At 44.9% G+C, this 15,830-nt stretch overlaps 1 protein-coding gene across 1 annotated transcript; it reads left to right on the top strand.

Annotated features, from left to right (window-relative positions):
* Positions 1-1,248: 1,248 nt before the first annotated feature.
* RPS23 (ribosomal protein S23) lies at positions 1,249-8,117 on the top strand. The gene is made up of 4 exons (XM_069224721.1): positions 1,249-1,384; positions 3,428-3,587; positions 5,855-5,975; positions 7,943-8,117. Exons 1-4 carry the CDS (start codon positions 1,381-1,383, stop codon positions 8,087-8,089), a joined length of 432 nt encoding a protein of 143 aa, XP_069080822.1. The 5' UTR covers positions 1,249-1,380; the 3' UTR covers positions 8,090-8,117.
* Positions 8,118-15,830: the final 7,713 nt, after the last annotated feature.

The raw sequence follows: 15,830 nt of genomic DNA, 5'->3' as shown, positions 1-15,830 counted from the left end.
CGGGGGGGTAAGGAACACCCAGGTGCTGAAAAAAGAGGGAGAAACTCTCCCAGCCGGTATTTTTCTGATGGAAGAGAAATCTAATAATAATAATATGAAAATCGTATACTATTATAATATTAATTGTAGAGGAGGCGGCACCCAAAAAAAACCTAGAGACGGGGGGCACACGAGCTCTAATGACCTGCTTCTCTGATGTTGAAAAACGTGCTCGCACTGAACTAGAAAACAAGTTCATGTGCATGTGCGAGACCAAAAACAGAGAGAGGATTGAGCTGCATATAGCGCGGCCGCCCCAGCACTCCTCACCGGCACACTCCTAAACGGCTAAACTAACGCCGATAAATATAAAGGCAGGATCGCCGCAACTACAAGCGGCTGATAAAAAAAACAAGGCGCCTGAAGGCAAACAAGCCACGCCACAAGCGAGAATCACACAAAATACACCATGCAAATAACAGATGAAAATGAAAGTACTTAGCTCTGCATGAAGCAGCAAAGAAAAAGGAAGGACTCTCGTGTAAAAGACATATATACCAGATGGTGGGCCCTGATGGGGGTCATAACGAGGCTGTATGATCTTGAGAAATGTAGTTATGTTTTTTATTGGATGCTGTGTGCTGACAGTAAAGAAAGAGATAGCATAATCGGAAGCCTCCAGTCCTGACATAGAATCTGGGACTGTTCATGTTTGTTGGTTTATCTCAGGTTGGGACTTTGTGGAGTTTCAGTTGCAAAGAAAGAGGCCATGTATTCATGTCACCAGGTTTTATTGGTGGATACTCTATGGTTGGTCACGTGTTCAGTATGTTTAACTGGGAAATGTAGTTTTTTTTAATAAAGTTTTTTTTATGGGCTGCTGTAAAAAAAAAAAAGCATGGAAAGAGAAGCATAATCCTCGCCTCAGTGTCCTCAATAAATTAGCTGCTATCGCTCCCTGTTCTATTAGTGCCTGCATACTTGAAGGCAACAGTCCCGACACTCGGTGTAAATAAAATTCAGGTTATCTAGAATGGATTACGATACGAAAGGGCGGCTGTTAAATGTGAAACGCTCCCTTTTCTTTTGGGACATATGAGAATGTTGTATACCTTCTCAGTGAACCATTTGTAGATGGCACAACAATTTTGGAGTCACCTGCTAAGCGCAGACACTACCATGAGGGTCGCGACAACGTGAGCGATGCTTCCGCCTACACCAACATGGCCCCTAACTCGACGGGGTTTATAAAGACAAGCAGCCTAAATTACGCCGCGAAGAATTGTGGGTGACATTTTCACACAGGCGCGGCTGCCCGTGGCTCGGGTCCTAGCTCGCCTTCTTTTCGCGCGGTGAATTGTGGGTCTCTTTCTTTCCGCTCCGTAGCTTGAAACTGACACGATGGGTGAGTACGAGCTCCCGGTTTTTTCGCGATTTCTTTAACCGTGTGTTGGAGAGATTGCAATGTGGCGGCCCGAGAACTGAACATTGTGTCTGCGTGGGCGCCCAGACGCCGTTGGGAGACACTCGTTAATGCCCATCACCAAGCATTTCCTGCTCCGAGCCGTCATGCGGCTGTTGTGTGACTGGTGGTGGGCCATCCAAGGGATAGTCTCTGCAGGATTGTAACTTTAAACACAATTTTTATAGTGTAATAGACGCTTTCGTAGTTTATAACTAAAGATAATATTTCACAATTAAGTCCAGTCCTTCGCGTAGATTGACTTGTAGGACTACGGATGTAATTTCCTATTTTCCGTGTCCCTTTGTATGTATAGGCACGCTTCGTTTATTAAATTATCCTATTTTCCTGTACCTTTTTCCACGTGCTGATAAAATCTTAAATTTATTTGCAACATGGTATGCAATGGTACCATCGGCTCTGTTGCAAGCCTATTCTGGCCCTTGCTGGGTAGTAAGAAACTTCATCATAGGGTTGTACATGGAACCTCAGAGGCCTGAGCCCTGGTGCCATTGCACACGTAGCACTGTCATCCCACTTTTAGAATGCTGTTTACTGGGTTTGAAAGCCAAATACGTTTAGCAAGTATCACCAATTTACATAATTTAGCCCTTTTTTATGTTGAAAGACTTGGGGTTCACCTTGACAAAAGATTTTCCTGAAAGTTAGCAACCACAAAGTCGCCACATGCTATTTACCGTTTTGTTTACTGGGTTTGAAAACCAAATACGTTTTGCAAGTGTCACCAATTTTCTTTAATTTAGCCCTTCTTTTATGTTGATAGATTTAGGGTTCACATTGACTAAAGATTTTCCTGAAAGTTAGTAACCACAAAGTCGCCACTTTGCTAAATTTCATTGTTCATTTGGAAGAGAAAAGATTTTTCGGGTTCGTTTAGTTTCTACTAGAGCATTGAGGGAAGCTATGCTGTAAGTATTGGGTGGCTGCTTCTGCGAGTTCTTAAATGTTGAAAAACCTAGTATCGTTGACTGATTGTTCCCCGTTCAATTAGAGGCCGGTGACATCTTCATCTGATTTCTTTTTTTTTTTTTCTTTTTTTATCTTAGCAAAGATCATCGCAGCCACCTGCGCGCACACCTATTACCATTTCTATATTTATACTGGAGCTCACTGGGAATGCCATGTTCTTTATGGATTCCCTACTTATGCACTTGACTGTGTCTAATCACCCTTAACAGCAGTTGTAAAAATAGTTAATAGTGACCAAGTAAAAAAAAAAAAAAAAAGCTACGCGTTGCCCATTTAGTATATTCAGAATTTAATTCTAGGTCATAGTACATGACAGTAGTAAGTCGCTAACACTAAAACATATTTCGGTCTTCACAGTTCGTTTTCTCTAATGTAATTTCAGGCCTATTTCCCATGTGCTGTGCAAAGCTCACATGTTCTATTTAGCCCCTTTGCCTAACTAGGGTACCAAGTTAAGCGGTACCCATTTATCCAACGAGGCATTAATAATGCGAACTTGTCCCTTGTGAGCATAAGTTGACAGAACTGATGGGCGCAAGAAGGCAAGAGTGCACGCCACGCCCGTTTAGTCTGTCGCCGACTACTGCAGCCCTCGCGTAGAAAACGTCCTCAGTTTAGTAGGTCTACTTCTAACACAATAAGACATGCCATCACCTTCAAAACATGCCCCCGAATCACCCTATCTAGTTAAAATTGTGATATGTCTACGGGTGGTAGCAAAATATATATATATATTTTCATCCCTGTTAGTAATATTGCATATGTACCATTTTCTAGTCGACATGCATTCCAAGAAAGTTCAAAAACAAATCGTAGTGTCGTACAACAGGGAACTTGGAAGGGAACCATCTAATAGCATGTAATAAATGTTCTTGCAAATAGAATTTCATACACAGGTGAATCGGAGCGTTAAGTTCCCAACTTAAGTCTCATGCAGTATCAATGTTCAGTACCTAGAAACTAATATGCAGAATGTTCTAAATGTCCTTGTTTTAGGGAAGTGCCGTGGACTTCGTACAGCTAGAAAGCTTCGCATTCACCGCCGTGAACAGAAATGGCATGACAAACAATACAAGAAGGCTAATCTGGGTACTGCGCTGAAGGCCAACCCCTTTGGAGGAGCATCTCACGCCAAGGGAATCGTTTTAGAAAAAGTGTGAGTATATGAAAGGTGCATTTGCCTGTGTCGGGACTAGCAGTCTGGTTTGTTGCCTTTCTTTAAGAACAGTATTAGACTGTTAAATTGAGGTCTAAGCATCTGGATTTTTTTTTTGTTTCGTGGAAATAGTACATCCCCCCCATCAAATGTAATTTGAATAAACGTATCATTCTTAACGGTGAGTAATTCCTGGTTTGCCCCTCCTCAGTAACCTGATACAGAGGCCCTCTGATGTAGGTTCTGTCATCAGTACTCTTTAGTAAGTTTTTGATGGTCTGTTAGGTTAAGAACGCCAATTCATGGAGGTTCTCTACTCGGGCACAGGCTGTGGTGACCAACCGACTATATAGTTCTCGGTGGTTATTTGTCGGAGTAATGTGTACTATAAGAAAGCTTCAAATATGACTCTTCATTTAATTTCCGCGGAATTAATACAGTGGCAGGCCCGCAGAAGTGCATGTCACTAGAGATCCTAAAGCCTGCGTGCCCTCAGACCGGAGCAAGGAAATACAATGTTTACCGTCGTCACTAATAGTATTCATTTTCAGTTCTTTGCAGAGCTGCTGCATATGTATGAATTATTATACTTCAAATCAAGAGTAATATGTAAGACAATACAAAAGTAAATGTAACCTGTTTTTAAACCAGAGGGCTCAGTCTTTTGTTTTTTTTTTCCTTTTTTTTTTTTTTGGCAATACGTTCTTTAAGTCTTCAAGTTCAATACAATTATCACCAGCTACTATTGTTGTAACCATGACAAGGCAAGATTACATCAGTGGCTGCCAAATACAAGACTACTAGCAGTAATCACCTCAGTTCATCAGGCATGGTGTTGGGTCCTGTAAAACTAAAAAAAAAAAAAAAAAAAAAAAAAGTGATGTGGAATAAATCTACGTGGGTAATACATAACTTCCATAGCTGTAATGCGCTGTCACCAACAGTAATACTTCTCGAGCACCACATAATTTATCAGTTATTACCTGCACATATTTTTTAAATCCAGCCATTTTTCTACAAACATCAGGTTACGAGTTGTGAAAATACGTACATTTATGTCTCAAACGTACGCTTTTAACTTTCGATAAACACATTACTGCAGCCAAGCAAAATCTTCGAATTTAGTGGGCTGGGCTGCATACATGAGAGCTCCTTGTGGGTAGCTGGGGAGCTACCAGTAGCTCACAATCTACTCTTTGGATAATCCGGATTTAAACGTGCCTATGATAGACTAACTTCCTATTGGATTCTGAATTGTGGCTGTCTTGCACTATTGCTCTGCAAATAAACCTTCCTTGAAAATTCGAGGCAACAGTAAACACATTTCTTAATTTTGCGCTTAATTTCCGGTTTGCTGACATAGATCGACCTATGAAACAGGGTGTTCACGTTTTTTGGTTTATTTTATTCAGCCGTGTCTGTCTTTTGAAAACTTGCTGTTTTCCCAAGTGGGTGAAACTTTTCTGCATCTACAAATTCCTGCATTAAAAATAGTTTGTTCTTGGGCTCATGTGCTCACAAGTTTTCATACAAAGGTCGTGTAGACCTCATGACTGGAGTAGTGTTGAATCTTTATTGCTGGTTGTTAGTGTGGATATTGTAGTTGTGTCCTTGGTCAGCAGTCGCAGAATGGAGTACATGGCTTAAATAACCAGTCTGTAGTTCATCTGGCACAGATTAGAAAGGTTAGACGATTGTTCATAAAAATACCAGTTTGCCAAACTACAAACATGTAAAACCTTATTAACGTTGAACACCCTGCATACTATCGCTCCAAGTGCCCCCCTTTACATGAGTTTAATACCAAGCAAATGGGTGATACATGAATGCAGAAATTGATGGCAACGTGAGCGGGAATGTGTTTCACCCGAAAGCAAATTGCAACAAACCTACATTATTTTATTTTGTATCCACTATTAGCAGGAAGTGTAATACCCGCTGCTTCAGCATCACTAATATTTTATTTATTCAGTTTAAAACTCATTAAAGGTGTGGTGAGTAGGGGTATACGCGGCCACAGATTTAAACTGCTTAAGTTGCTATCTTAGTTATTTTTATACTCTTCGTTTTCCGGAGCCTGATCAATAAAGACTGGGGGAGGGCATAGAAATAAAGTTGGACATCTTTCTCACCCATAATTTCGTGTGGGTTTTTGTCCAGCATTGTTTGGGCAGGTCTGGGAGTAACGTGTAGGGGACCAAATGTCTTTTTTTGTTGTTGTTGTTTTCGTTTTTTTTTCTGGTCATTAACTTAATTTTCTGTTTCAGTGGCGTAGAGGCTAAGCAGCCTAACTCCGCTATCAGGAAGTGTGTCCGAGTGCAGCTGATCAAGAACTGCAAGAAAATCACAGCTTTCGTTCCCAACGATGGTTGCTTGAACTTCATTGAGGTATAAATTCAACATCTTAATTTGCAAACCGTGTTGCTTCTTGTAAATTGTAATGGGATGCCTCCTTAGCTTGTTTTTGGACTGGGAGTTTATTTTTTTTTGTGGGGGGGGGGTTGTAAAGAAGCTTGGGTATTTGGCCCACCTTTCATATATCGATTGCGCTTCTGTATTTATTTCAGGTTATATGTTGAGCCTTCACATTGGGTTTCATCCCTGTTGGTTTGGCTCATTAGACCAAAACCATTTAGTGATGCAGATTGGTGAATGGATAAAGATAAATGAGGCCCAAAGATCGGGTGCAGTTAAGTGCAACTGAACTATTATCAGGTCTCCAATGCCAACATCAACACTCCTTGAACACATAGCTTGCCTTCGCCCACGCCTCCTTCAGAAAGCTGTTTATTTTCAAGTTACATTAATTGAGAGAAGCATCTATCCCTTTAATACAGCAAGATGGAAAGTGCTTGTAAATTGCAATGTTAGCAACTTCGGCTCAGTGTAGTTATCTGATGGCATTCTGGTCCAAAGATACAGGCAGAGCACCTTAATTTGCCTGTGCTAGTCACAAAATAGCTTCATATCAATTTCCCGCAACTATTCCTTATTTACTATTTACTCTTGTATATAAAGTGGTTGGGATTAAAGATCGCTTTCTAATGCTAAGCTCCATATCTTTAATATTTTCCAGTCTGAGGCCATATACATATACTTTCCAATGTTGAAGTTCTTCCTCCTTGGCAATCTTTAAAGCCTGCAATTTGCCCTCCTTTTCGGGCCCATCGGGGTTTGCATTTTGGCCAACCCATCGAAATTTCTCCTCTTGTTAGTTTATTTTGAGCCAAGTTGAAGGAACAATTTGTTCTTAGACGGCACTTGTTTTGCACATTATTCTAATCTGGCTATTACTAGATTAGGTGTCCGGCTTTCTCTACCCAATTTAAATTTATAGGCGTAGTGGTGGATTATGTGAATACAGGTTACTAGGTGTTTGATTGAATGTCTGGCTACAAACTTGTTGGTTCATGTTTAACATTCACTATAGATGTTACATAGTAAACCAGTTTGTTAAATACTAGCAGTTGCTATAATTTCAAGAAGGTAGGTTGCTCGCAATTTGTGATTTAGGGAGTGACAGGAGAACATTAAGCAAGGCTCTAGATCTAAACGTGTGATTTAGGGAGTGACAGGAGAACATTAAGCAAGGCACTACTTCTAAACGTATACATTTGTAAATAGCAGTTGTCTACCCATCATATCAACCTTTGTAGGCACATTATCTATAGGCTTCCTCTGAGTAAAGTTTAAATGCCGTGTTGCTAATGAGTTAGCCCTTCTGAAAATATTCATCCGATCTTTCAGTAAATGCACTGTACCTCTCCCATGGCTACAGTAGTACTATGTTGTTGTAACCCTTGAGATATCCTCGCTGATGTCACTGGACTCTAGTGGTTATATTCATCACTGCCTGGGGTAATATAGGCGCTTCAGTGCAAACAATAGGATGTAAAAATGGGAAGTCTCAGTCGCTCACCCCAAGCTTATAGTAGGATACCATACAGTTTCAGTTCAAACTCAGTTTAATATCTCTAAGATATTTGGACCAGAATCTGGAGACCCTGGTCTTCCGACATAAACATGTACACTAGTGTAGACAGGACATCCAAGAAGGGCCAGGTTGTCTGCTAGAGAAAATAACTTGCAAGCTCTAGCTGCTTCTGATACCGTTTTTGTTCGATCAGTACATACACCTGGCTTCAGAAGTACTGCCTTAGTTTTGTGGTGCTGTTAAGGGGAGGGTGGAGGGATGACTGCATCTGCTCTTGCCTGTAGACTCCTTTATTTGTGACCCTTTTGTGGAACCTATGAACGTTTGCTGTTGGCTAGGTGTGTGGTGTCGAAATTAAGACTGAACATGCACACACACAACAAGTCTAATCACTATATATATATATACATATTTATCCTAGGAAAACGATGAAGTTCTTGTGGCTGGATTTGGTCGTGCTGGTCATGCTGTTGGCGATATCCCCGGAGTCCGTTTCAAAGTTGTGAAAGTAGCCAACGTTTCCCTGTTAGCCTTATACAAAGGCAAAGCCGAGAGGCCAAGATCATAAGTCGTGTATCAATAAATATTTTCATCAACTCCGTCGTCTGTTTGATTTTGTCTTGTGATGTGCATCTTGTGTCTCCTCATTAGCAATGTTTAGACCTAAATCCTAATTCGATAAAATATTTTTAAAAATCAGTGGACTCTAGGATCGTATGCAATATTAACTTATACAATATTTGATTCAGCGGGTTATTTATGCAATTCTTAGACTGGGTTCGGGCTGAACGTTTGGACCTTTTATATATGTAGGATTACACCTGCATTTGATATTTCAGCTGCCATGAGGCATAGTAGGAAACTGTTAGCCTGCTAAATCCTTTCCTTTGGTGATAACTGTTGCCATGTCTATGTAATGTGGCGGAACCCATCTGCCAGCAGTCGGTACATTTTGTAGCTCTGCCTATTGCTTACAACAGCGCCAGTAGAATCAAACACGTTAACTACAGCACTCGGATATGGAATTGCAATTGCAAAAAATGAATTTGCAATATAGAAATCACAATGTGTGCAAATTTGGTAAGTGTAGCAACAAATTGCCACCATCACAAACACAAAATGGAATTCACTTACATTGCGTTACACGGCGGTATTTAGTGGATCTTCAAATAGCAAAAGATCTTAGCAGCAACCAATTAATGGAGTTAAAAAAAATAAAAATAAAGCCGTAAAGTCTCTGCAGGAGTTGTAGGGGAGGTTTGTGAAAACTGATAGTGTGACAAATGAACCCCAAACAATGCTGGATAGGGAAAACACATTGAGATGTAGTTTGTGTTGTCATAAAATAAAGTTCTAAACTAAGTAGTGACATTAGTGCACCTTGAATTAATTACGCTGACCTTTGTTGGATCTAACACACTGGTCTTGTATATATTGTTCTGACCCTCCTGTGTTTGGTAAAGAGCCTCGGGTTGTGGATGAGTAGTAAGGCCTTTTAATATGAGCTTTCTAAGAGTATACTACGAGCATTTGCGGTCATTGGGGGCTTCCTTGATGACATGATTAAGGAACTGTGTAGATGTATGTTAAGCTTTGCACGTCTATGCTAAAAATGTGTCCTGAAGAAATAGTTCAGTTTGATAGCTATGTTCTAACTACTTCTGGGTTCTTCCCTCTATTACTCTAGTCAATCCAACTAACAAACTCGCATATCCTGTGCTCAAATTAACTGAAAATACTAATACTGGACTCATATTTCCATATACTAATCCCTCTTGGGTTCCGGAGTAGTGTGATACTTGCCAAAAAGCGCATCACCTTGTCAAGGGTGGTAAGAACTATCTAAATACAATTACTTCATGTTGCAATCTCTCTCCGCCCTCTTGCGATCTCGTCTGAACAATACTGCAGAAACTTTGTTTCCTTCATCTGCTTGCAATGCATAAAAACTGCAATAAAGCTTGTAAACACCAGTAGGTCCCCTGCAATACACATTAAACTGCTGTTCTTCCCTTGCTCATTACAGAGCATATGACTAGTTGTAGTTGGTGTCTTTTGACTGTGTAGTTGGTGTCTTTTAACTATCTCTACAATGTGGCTCCATTTCTTGACTTGGGGAAGGCAGTTTAGTATGTGATAGGATTACATACATCGCACTATTAGCTTAACAAGCTGGAATGCATTTTTTTGGGAATCTTGGATTCCTGTACAAACTGCAAACCTAACCCACTCTGAGATCACTTATAGGCATTGTAAAAAGGCACGATTTTTTTTTTGTGTATAGCCACACCATGCATCTGCTTTTGGGCATGAAGTTGTGCTTCACAATTCATTTTGATAATGTTGCCTTCAGAGTTCAGTCCAGCACCTATTTAGATGCATTGCCTTTATATGAGCCATCTAGCCTGCCCTGTACAGGCAATTAAAGAAGATATAATTGGCAAGACACAAAGTAAAAAGACTGATGCCAACTGTCAACATTTGACATGGAAACCCGGTCTTGCAGGTTTTATAAATTTTTTTATATAAAGGAACATACTTTTCTGTGCACGCTTTGCCTTGGTGCAGGTTCCCGGTTGTTAGACCTGGCATCCTTGGTGTGGTCTCCCCTATTTTTTTTTTTTCTTTTTTTTTTCTTCTCTGCTTCCAATGTTTTGACTGTGCACTGAACTTTTTTTTGGTACTGTGGGTACTTTACCACTGCTGGCCAGTGCTAAAGTGCAAGTGCTCCTATGTAAATTATATGTGTAATTGGCCTATCCCTGATTGGCATATTTGATTTATTAGTAAGTCCATAGTGAAGTGCACTTGAAGTGCCCAGGACCTGTAAATCAAATTCTAATAGTGGACCTGCAGCACTAGTTTCACCACCCACATGAGTAGTCCTGTAAACATGGCTCAGACCTGCCACTGCAGTGTCTGTGTGCAGTTTTAAACTGTTGATTCGAACTGGCAAGTGTACCCACTTGCCAGGCCTAAACCTTCCCTTTTTCTACATGTAAGGCACCCCTATGGTAGGCCCTAGGTAGCCCCTGGGGCAGTGTGCAGTGTATGTCAAGGTGGGGCATGTACTGATGTGTTTTACATGTCCTAAAAGTGAAATACTGCCAAACTCGGTTTTCACTGTTGCAAGGCCTATCTCTCTCTTAGGTTAACACGGGTGCTGCCTTTAACCCCTTCTGTGCCCAGGACGTAATGGTTACGTCCTGAGGCACAGTGCTGCTGTGCCCAGGACGTAACCATTACGTCCTGTGCACAGAGCCCAGAGGGAGCGCTAGCGCTCCCTCTGTGGGGTTCCCCCCCACCCCCCCAAGTCAGGGATGGAAGGGGAAGCCCTTCCCCCCCCCGACCCCCCCCCCCCCCCCCCACTGTGACGTCAGCGCGCGCTGATTAGTCACAGGGTCTCCCCCATCGCGCCGGAAGCAGAGCTTCCAGCGCGATTGAAAAAGAAATGCTTTTGCATTTCTTTTTCAATCCTATGGGGGAGGCCCCGAGAGGCTTCAAAGGGAAGGAAATGTATTTCCTTCCCTTTGAAGTCTCTCACAGGTTTCAAAAGCCGGATTGCTTGCAATCCGGCTTTTGAAACCCCACTAGACACCAGGGATTTTTTTTTTCCTTGAAATTGGCAAAAGGGAGCGACCCTTTGGACAAGGGTCGCTCCCAGGGGGGGCATTTTTTTAGGAAGGCCTTTTCTGCCACCCCTGGGGGCAGATTGGCCTATTATTAGGCCGATCTGCCCCCAGGGGGGGCAGTAACCTCTAGGCACCAGGGACTTTTTTTTTTTTTTTTGTGGTGATTTCTTTTTTTTTAGGTGGGGAGCGATCCCTTAGGCAAGGGTCGCTCCCCTACGGGGCAATATATATTTAGGGGGGCAGAAACCACTAGGCACCAGGGATTTTTTTGTTTTTCTGTTTTACAGATGGGGAGCGACCCCCTTGGACAAGGGTCGCTCCCCTGGAGGGGCAAAATGTATTTAGGCCATTTCTGCCCGCTTTGGGGGCAGATCAGCCGATTTTAGGTCAATCTGCCCCCAAGGGGGGCAGAAACCACTAGGCACCAGGGATCTTTTTTTTGCGCCGTCACACAAGGGGAGCGACCTTGTAGTCAAGGGTCGCTCTCCGGGGGGGGGGGGGGGGTAGGGGTTGGTGGGGGGGGGCAAAATTATTTTAGGCCATCTCTGCCCCCCCCTTGGGGCAGATCGGCCTATTGGTATTAGGCCGATCTACCCCCAGGGGGGGCAGAAACCTCTAGGCGCCAGGGCAAATTTGTTTTTTTTGTTTTTTTATTGTTTTTTTTTTTTTTTTTTTAGAGATGGGGAGCGACCCATCAGGCAAGGGTCGCTCCCCTGGGGGGCAAATTGTATTTAGACCATTTCTGCCCTCCTTGGGGGCAGATTGGTCGATTTTAGGTCAATCTGCCCCAAGGGGGCAGAAACCAGTAGGCACCGGGGATTTGTTTTTTGGCGCCAATGTCACGCAGGGGGACCGACCCCGTAGGCAAGGGTCGCTCCGGGGGGTGAGGGGGGGGGGGGGGGTGTTCAGGGGCAAATTTATTTTAGGCCATTTCTGCCCCCCCTGGGGGCAGATCGGCCTATTATTAGGCCGATCTGCCCCCAGAGGGGGCAGAAACCTGTAGGCGCCAGGGCAATTTTTTTTATTTTTTTGTTTGTTTTTTTAGAGATGGGGAGCGACCCATCAGACAAGGGTCGCTCCCCTGGGGGGCAAACTGTGTTTAGACCATTTCTGCCCCCCTTGGGGGCAGATTGTTCGATTTTAGGTCAATCTGCCCCAAGGGGGCAGAAACCACTAGGCACCGGGGATTTGTTTTTTGGCGCCAATGTCACGCAGGGGGAGCGACCCCCGTAGGCAAGGGTCGCTCCGTGGGGGGGGGGTGGGTGTTCGGGGAGCAAATTTATTTTAGGCAATTTCAGCCCCCCCTGGGGGCAGAAACCTCTTGTTGCCAGGGCAATTTTTTTTTTGTGTGTTTTTTTTTTTTTGTTTGTTTGTTTTTTTTTAGAGATGGGGAGCGACCCATCAGGCAAGGGTCGCTCCCCTGTGGGGCAAATTGTGTTTAGCCCATTTCTGCCCCCCTTGGGGGCAGATTGGTCAATTTTAGGTCAATCTGCCCCAAGGGGGCAGAAACCACTAGGCACCGGGGATTTGTTTTTTGGCGCCAATGTCACGCAGGGGGAGCGACCCCGTAGGCAATGGTCGCTCCGGGGGGGGTGGGGGTTCAGGGGGCAAATTTATTTTAGGCCATTTCTGCCCCCAGGCTAGGCAGAAACCTCTTGTTGCCAGGGCAAAAAAAAAAAATGTTTTTTTTTTTTTTTTTTTTTTTTTTTTTTTTTTTTAGAGATGGGGAGCGACCCATCAGGCAAGGGTCGCTCCCCTGGGGGGCAAATTGTGTTTAGACCATTTCTGCCCCCCTTGGGGGCAGATTGGTAGATTTTAGGTCAATCTGCCCCAAGGGGGCAGAAACCACTAGGCACCGGGGATTTGTTTTTTGGCACCAATGTCACGCAGGGGGAGCGACCCCGTAGGCAAGGGTCGCTCCTGGGGGGGGGGGGGGGGGGGTTGGGTGTTAGGGGGGCAAATTTATTTTAGGCCATTTCTGCCCCCCCTGGGGGCAGATCGGCCTATTATTAGGCCGCTCTGCCCCCAGGGGGGGCGGAAACCTCTTGTTGCCAGGGCAAATATTTTTTTTGTGTTTTTTTTTTGTTTGTTTGGTTTTTTTTAGAGATGGGGAGCGACCCATCAGGCAAGGGTCGCTCCCCTGGGGGGCACATTGTGTTTAGACCATTTCTGCCCCCCTCGGGGGCAGATTGGTCGATTTTAGGTCAATCTGCCCCAAGGGGGCAGAAACCACTAGGCACCGGGGATTTGTTTTTTGGCGCCAATGTCACGCAGGGGGAGCGACCCCGTAGGCAAGGGTCGCTCCGGGGGGGGGGGGGTGTTTGTTCAGGGGGGAAATTTATTTTAGGCCATTTCTGCCCCCCCTGGGGGCAGAAACCTCTTGTTGCCGGGGCAAATTTTTTTTTTGTGCTTTTTTTTGGTTTTTTTTTTTTTTAGAGATGGGGAGCGACCCATCAGGCAAGGGTCGCTCCCCTGGGGGGCAAATTGTGTTTAGACCATTTCTGCCCCCCTTGGGGGCAGATTGGTAGATTTTAGGTCAATCTGCCCCAAGGGGGCAGAAACCACTAGGCACCGGGGATTTGTTTTTTGGCACCAATGTCACGCAGGGGGAGCGACCCCGTAGGCAAGGGTCGCTCCGGGGGGGGGGGGGGGTTGGGTGTTCGGGGGGCAAATTTATTTTAGGCCATTTCTGCCCCCCCTGGGGGCAGATCGGCCTATTATTAGGCCGATCTGCCCCCAGGGGGGGCGGAAACCTCTTGTTGCCAGGGCAAATATTTTTTTTGTGTTTTTTTTTTTTGTTTGTTTGGTTTTTTTTAGAGATGGGGAGCGACCCATCAGGCAAGGGTCGCTCCCCTGGGGGGCAAATTGTGTTTAGACCATTTCTGCCCCCCTTGGGGGCAGATTGGTAGATTTTAGGTCAATCTGCCCCAAGGGGGCAGAAACCACTAGGCACCGGGGATTTGTTCTTTGGCGCCAATGTCACGCAGGGGGAGCGACCCCATAGGCAAGGGTCGCTCCAGGGGCGGGGGGTGGATGTTCGGGGGGCAAATTTATTTTAGGCCATTTCTGCCCCCCCTGGGGGCAGATCGGCCTATTATTAGGCCGATCTGCCCCCAGGGGGGGCAGAAACCTCTTGTTGCCAGGGCACATTTTTTTGTGTGTTTTTTTTTTTGTTTGTTTGGTTTTTTTTAGAGATGGGGAGCGACCCATCGGGCAAGGGTCGCTCCCCTGGGGGGCAAATTGTGTTTAGACCATTTCTGCCCCCCTCGGGGGCAGATTGGTCGATTTTAGGTCAATCTGCCCCAAGGGTGCAGAAACCACTAGGCACCGGGGATTTGTTTTTTGGCGCCAATGTTACGCAGGGGGAGCGACCCCGTAGGCAAGGGTCGCTCCTGGTGGGGGGGTGGGGCTTGGGGATGCAAATTTATTTTAGGCCATTTCTGCCCCCCCTGGGGGCAGATCGGCCTATTAGGCCGATCTGCCACCAGGGGGGGAGCAGAAAACTCTAGGCGCCAGGGCAATTTTTTTTTGTGTTTTTTTTTTTTTGTATGTTTGTTTTTTTAGAGATGGTGAGCGACCCATCAGGCAAGGGTCGCTCCCCTGGGGGGCAAACTGTGTTTAGACCATTTCTGCCCCCCTTGGGGGCAGATTGGTCGATTTTAGGTCAAGGGGGCAGAAACCACTAGGCACCGGGAATTTGTTTTTTGGTGCCAATGTCACGCAGGGGTAGCGACCCCGTAGGCAAGGGTCGCACCTGGGCAGGGGGGGTTTGGGGGGGTGGGGGGTCACATTTATTTTAGGGCATTTCGCCGCCGCCCCCCCCCCTCCCCCCCGCCCCGGGGCCGGCTGAGCTAGAGGCCAAAATCCACAGGTAGGCACTTTGCTAAAAACAGGTCTGTTTTCTGTGATGTGTCCACGTTGCGCTTTGGGGTGTTTCCTGTTGCGGGCGCTAGGCCTACCCACACAAGTGAGGTACCATTTTTATGGAGAGACTTAGGGGAACGCTGGGTGGAAGGAAATTTGTGGCTCCTCTCAGATTCCAGAACTTTCTGTCACCGAAATAAGAGGAAAAAGTGTTTTTTAGCCAGATTTTGATGTTTGCAAAGGATTCTGGGTAACAGAACCTGGTCAGAGCCCCGCAAATCACCCCATCTTGGATTCCCCTAGGTCTCTAGTTTTCAAAAATGCGCTGGTTTGCTAGGTTTCCCCAGGTGCCGGCTGAGCTAGAGGCCAAAATCCACACGTAGGCACTGTTTTCTATGAAAAAATGTGATGTGTCCACGTTGTGTTTTGGGCCATTTCCTGTCGCAAGCGCTAGGCCTACCCACACAAGTGAGGTATCATTTTTATCGGGAGACGTGGCGGAACGCTGGGTGGAAGGAAATTTGTGGCTCCTCTCAGATTCCAGAACTTTCTGCCACAGAAATGTGAGGAACATGTGTTTTTTAAGCCACATTTTGAGGTTTGCAAAGGATACTGGGTAACAGAACCTGGTCACAGCCACACAAGTCATCCATCTTGGATTCCCCCAGGTCTCTAGTTTTCAGAAATGCACAGGTTTGGTAGGTTTCCCTAGGTGGCGGCTGAGCTAGAGGCCAAAATCTACAGGTAGGCACTTTGCTAAAAACAGGTCTATTTTCTGTGATGTGTCCACGTTGCGCTAATGGGGCGTTTCCT

This window comes from Pleurodeles waltl, chromosome 1_1, assembly GCF_031143425.1.
Source record: "Pleurodeles waltl isolate 20211129_DDA chromosome 1_1, aPleWal1.hap1.20221129, whole genome shotgun sequence".
Lineage (NCBI taxonomy): Eukaryota > Metazoa > Chordata > Amphibia > Caudata > Salamandridae > Pleurodeles > Pleurodeles waltl.
This window is presented reverse-complemented; position numbering and strand designations above follow the sequence as displayed.

Coding starts and splice junctions, on each gene's coding strand:
- RPS23 (XM_069224721.1), top strand. Junction 3,588..5,854: donor GGAATCGTTTTAGAAAAAGT/GTGAGTATATGA, acceptor TTTCTGTTTCAG/TGGCGTAGAGGCTAAGCAGC. Junction 5,976..7,942: donor GTTGCTTGAACTTCATTGAG/GTATAAATTCAA, acceptor TATTTATCCTAG/GAAAACGATGAAGTTCTTGT.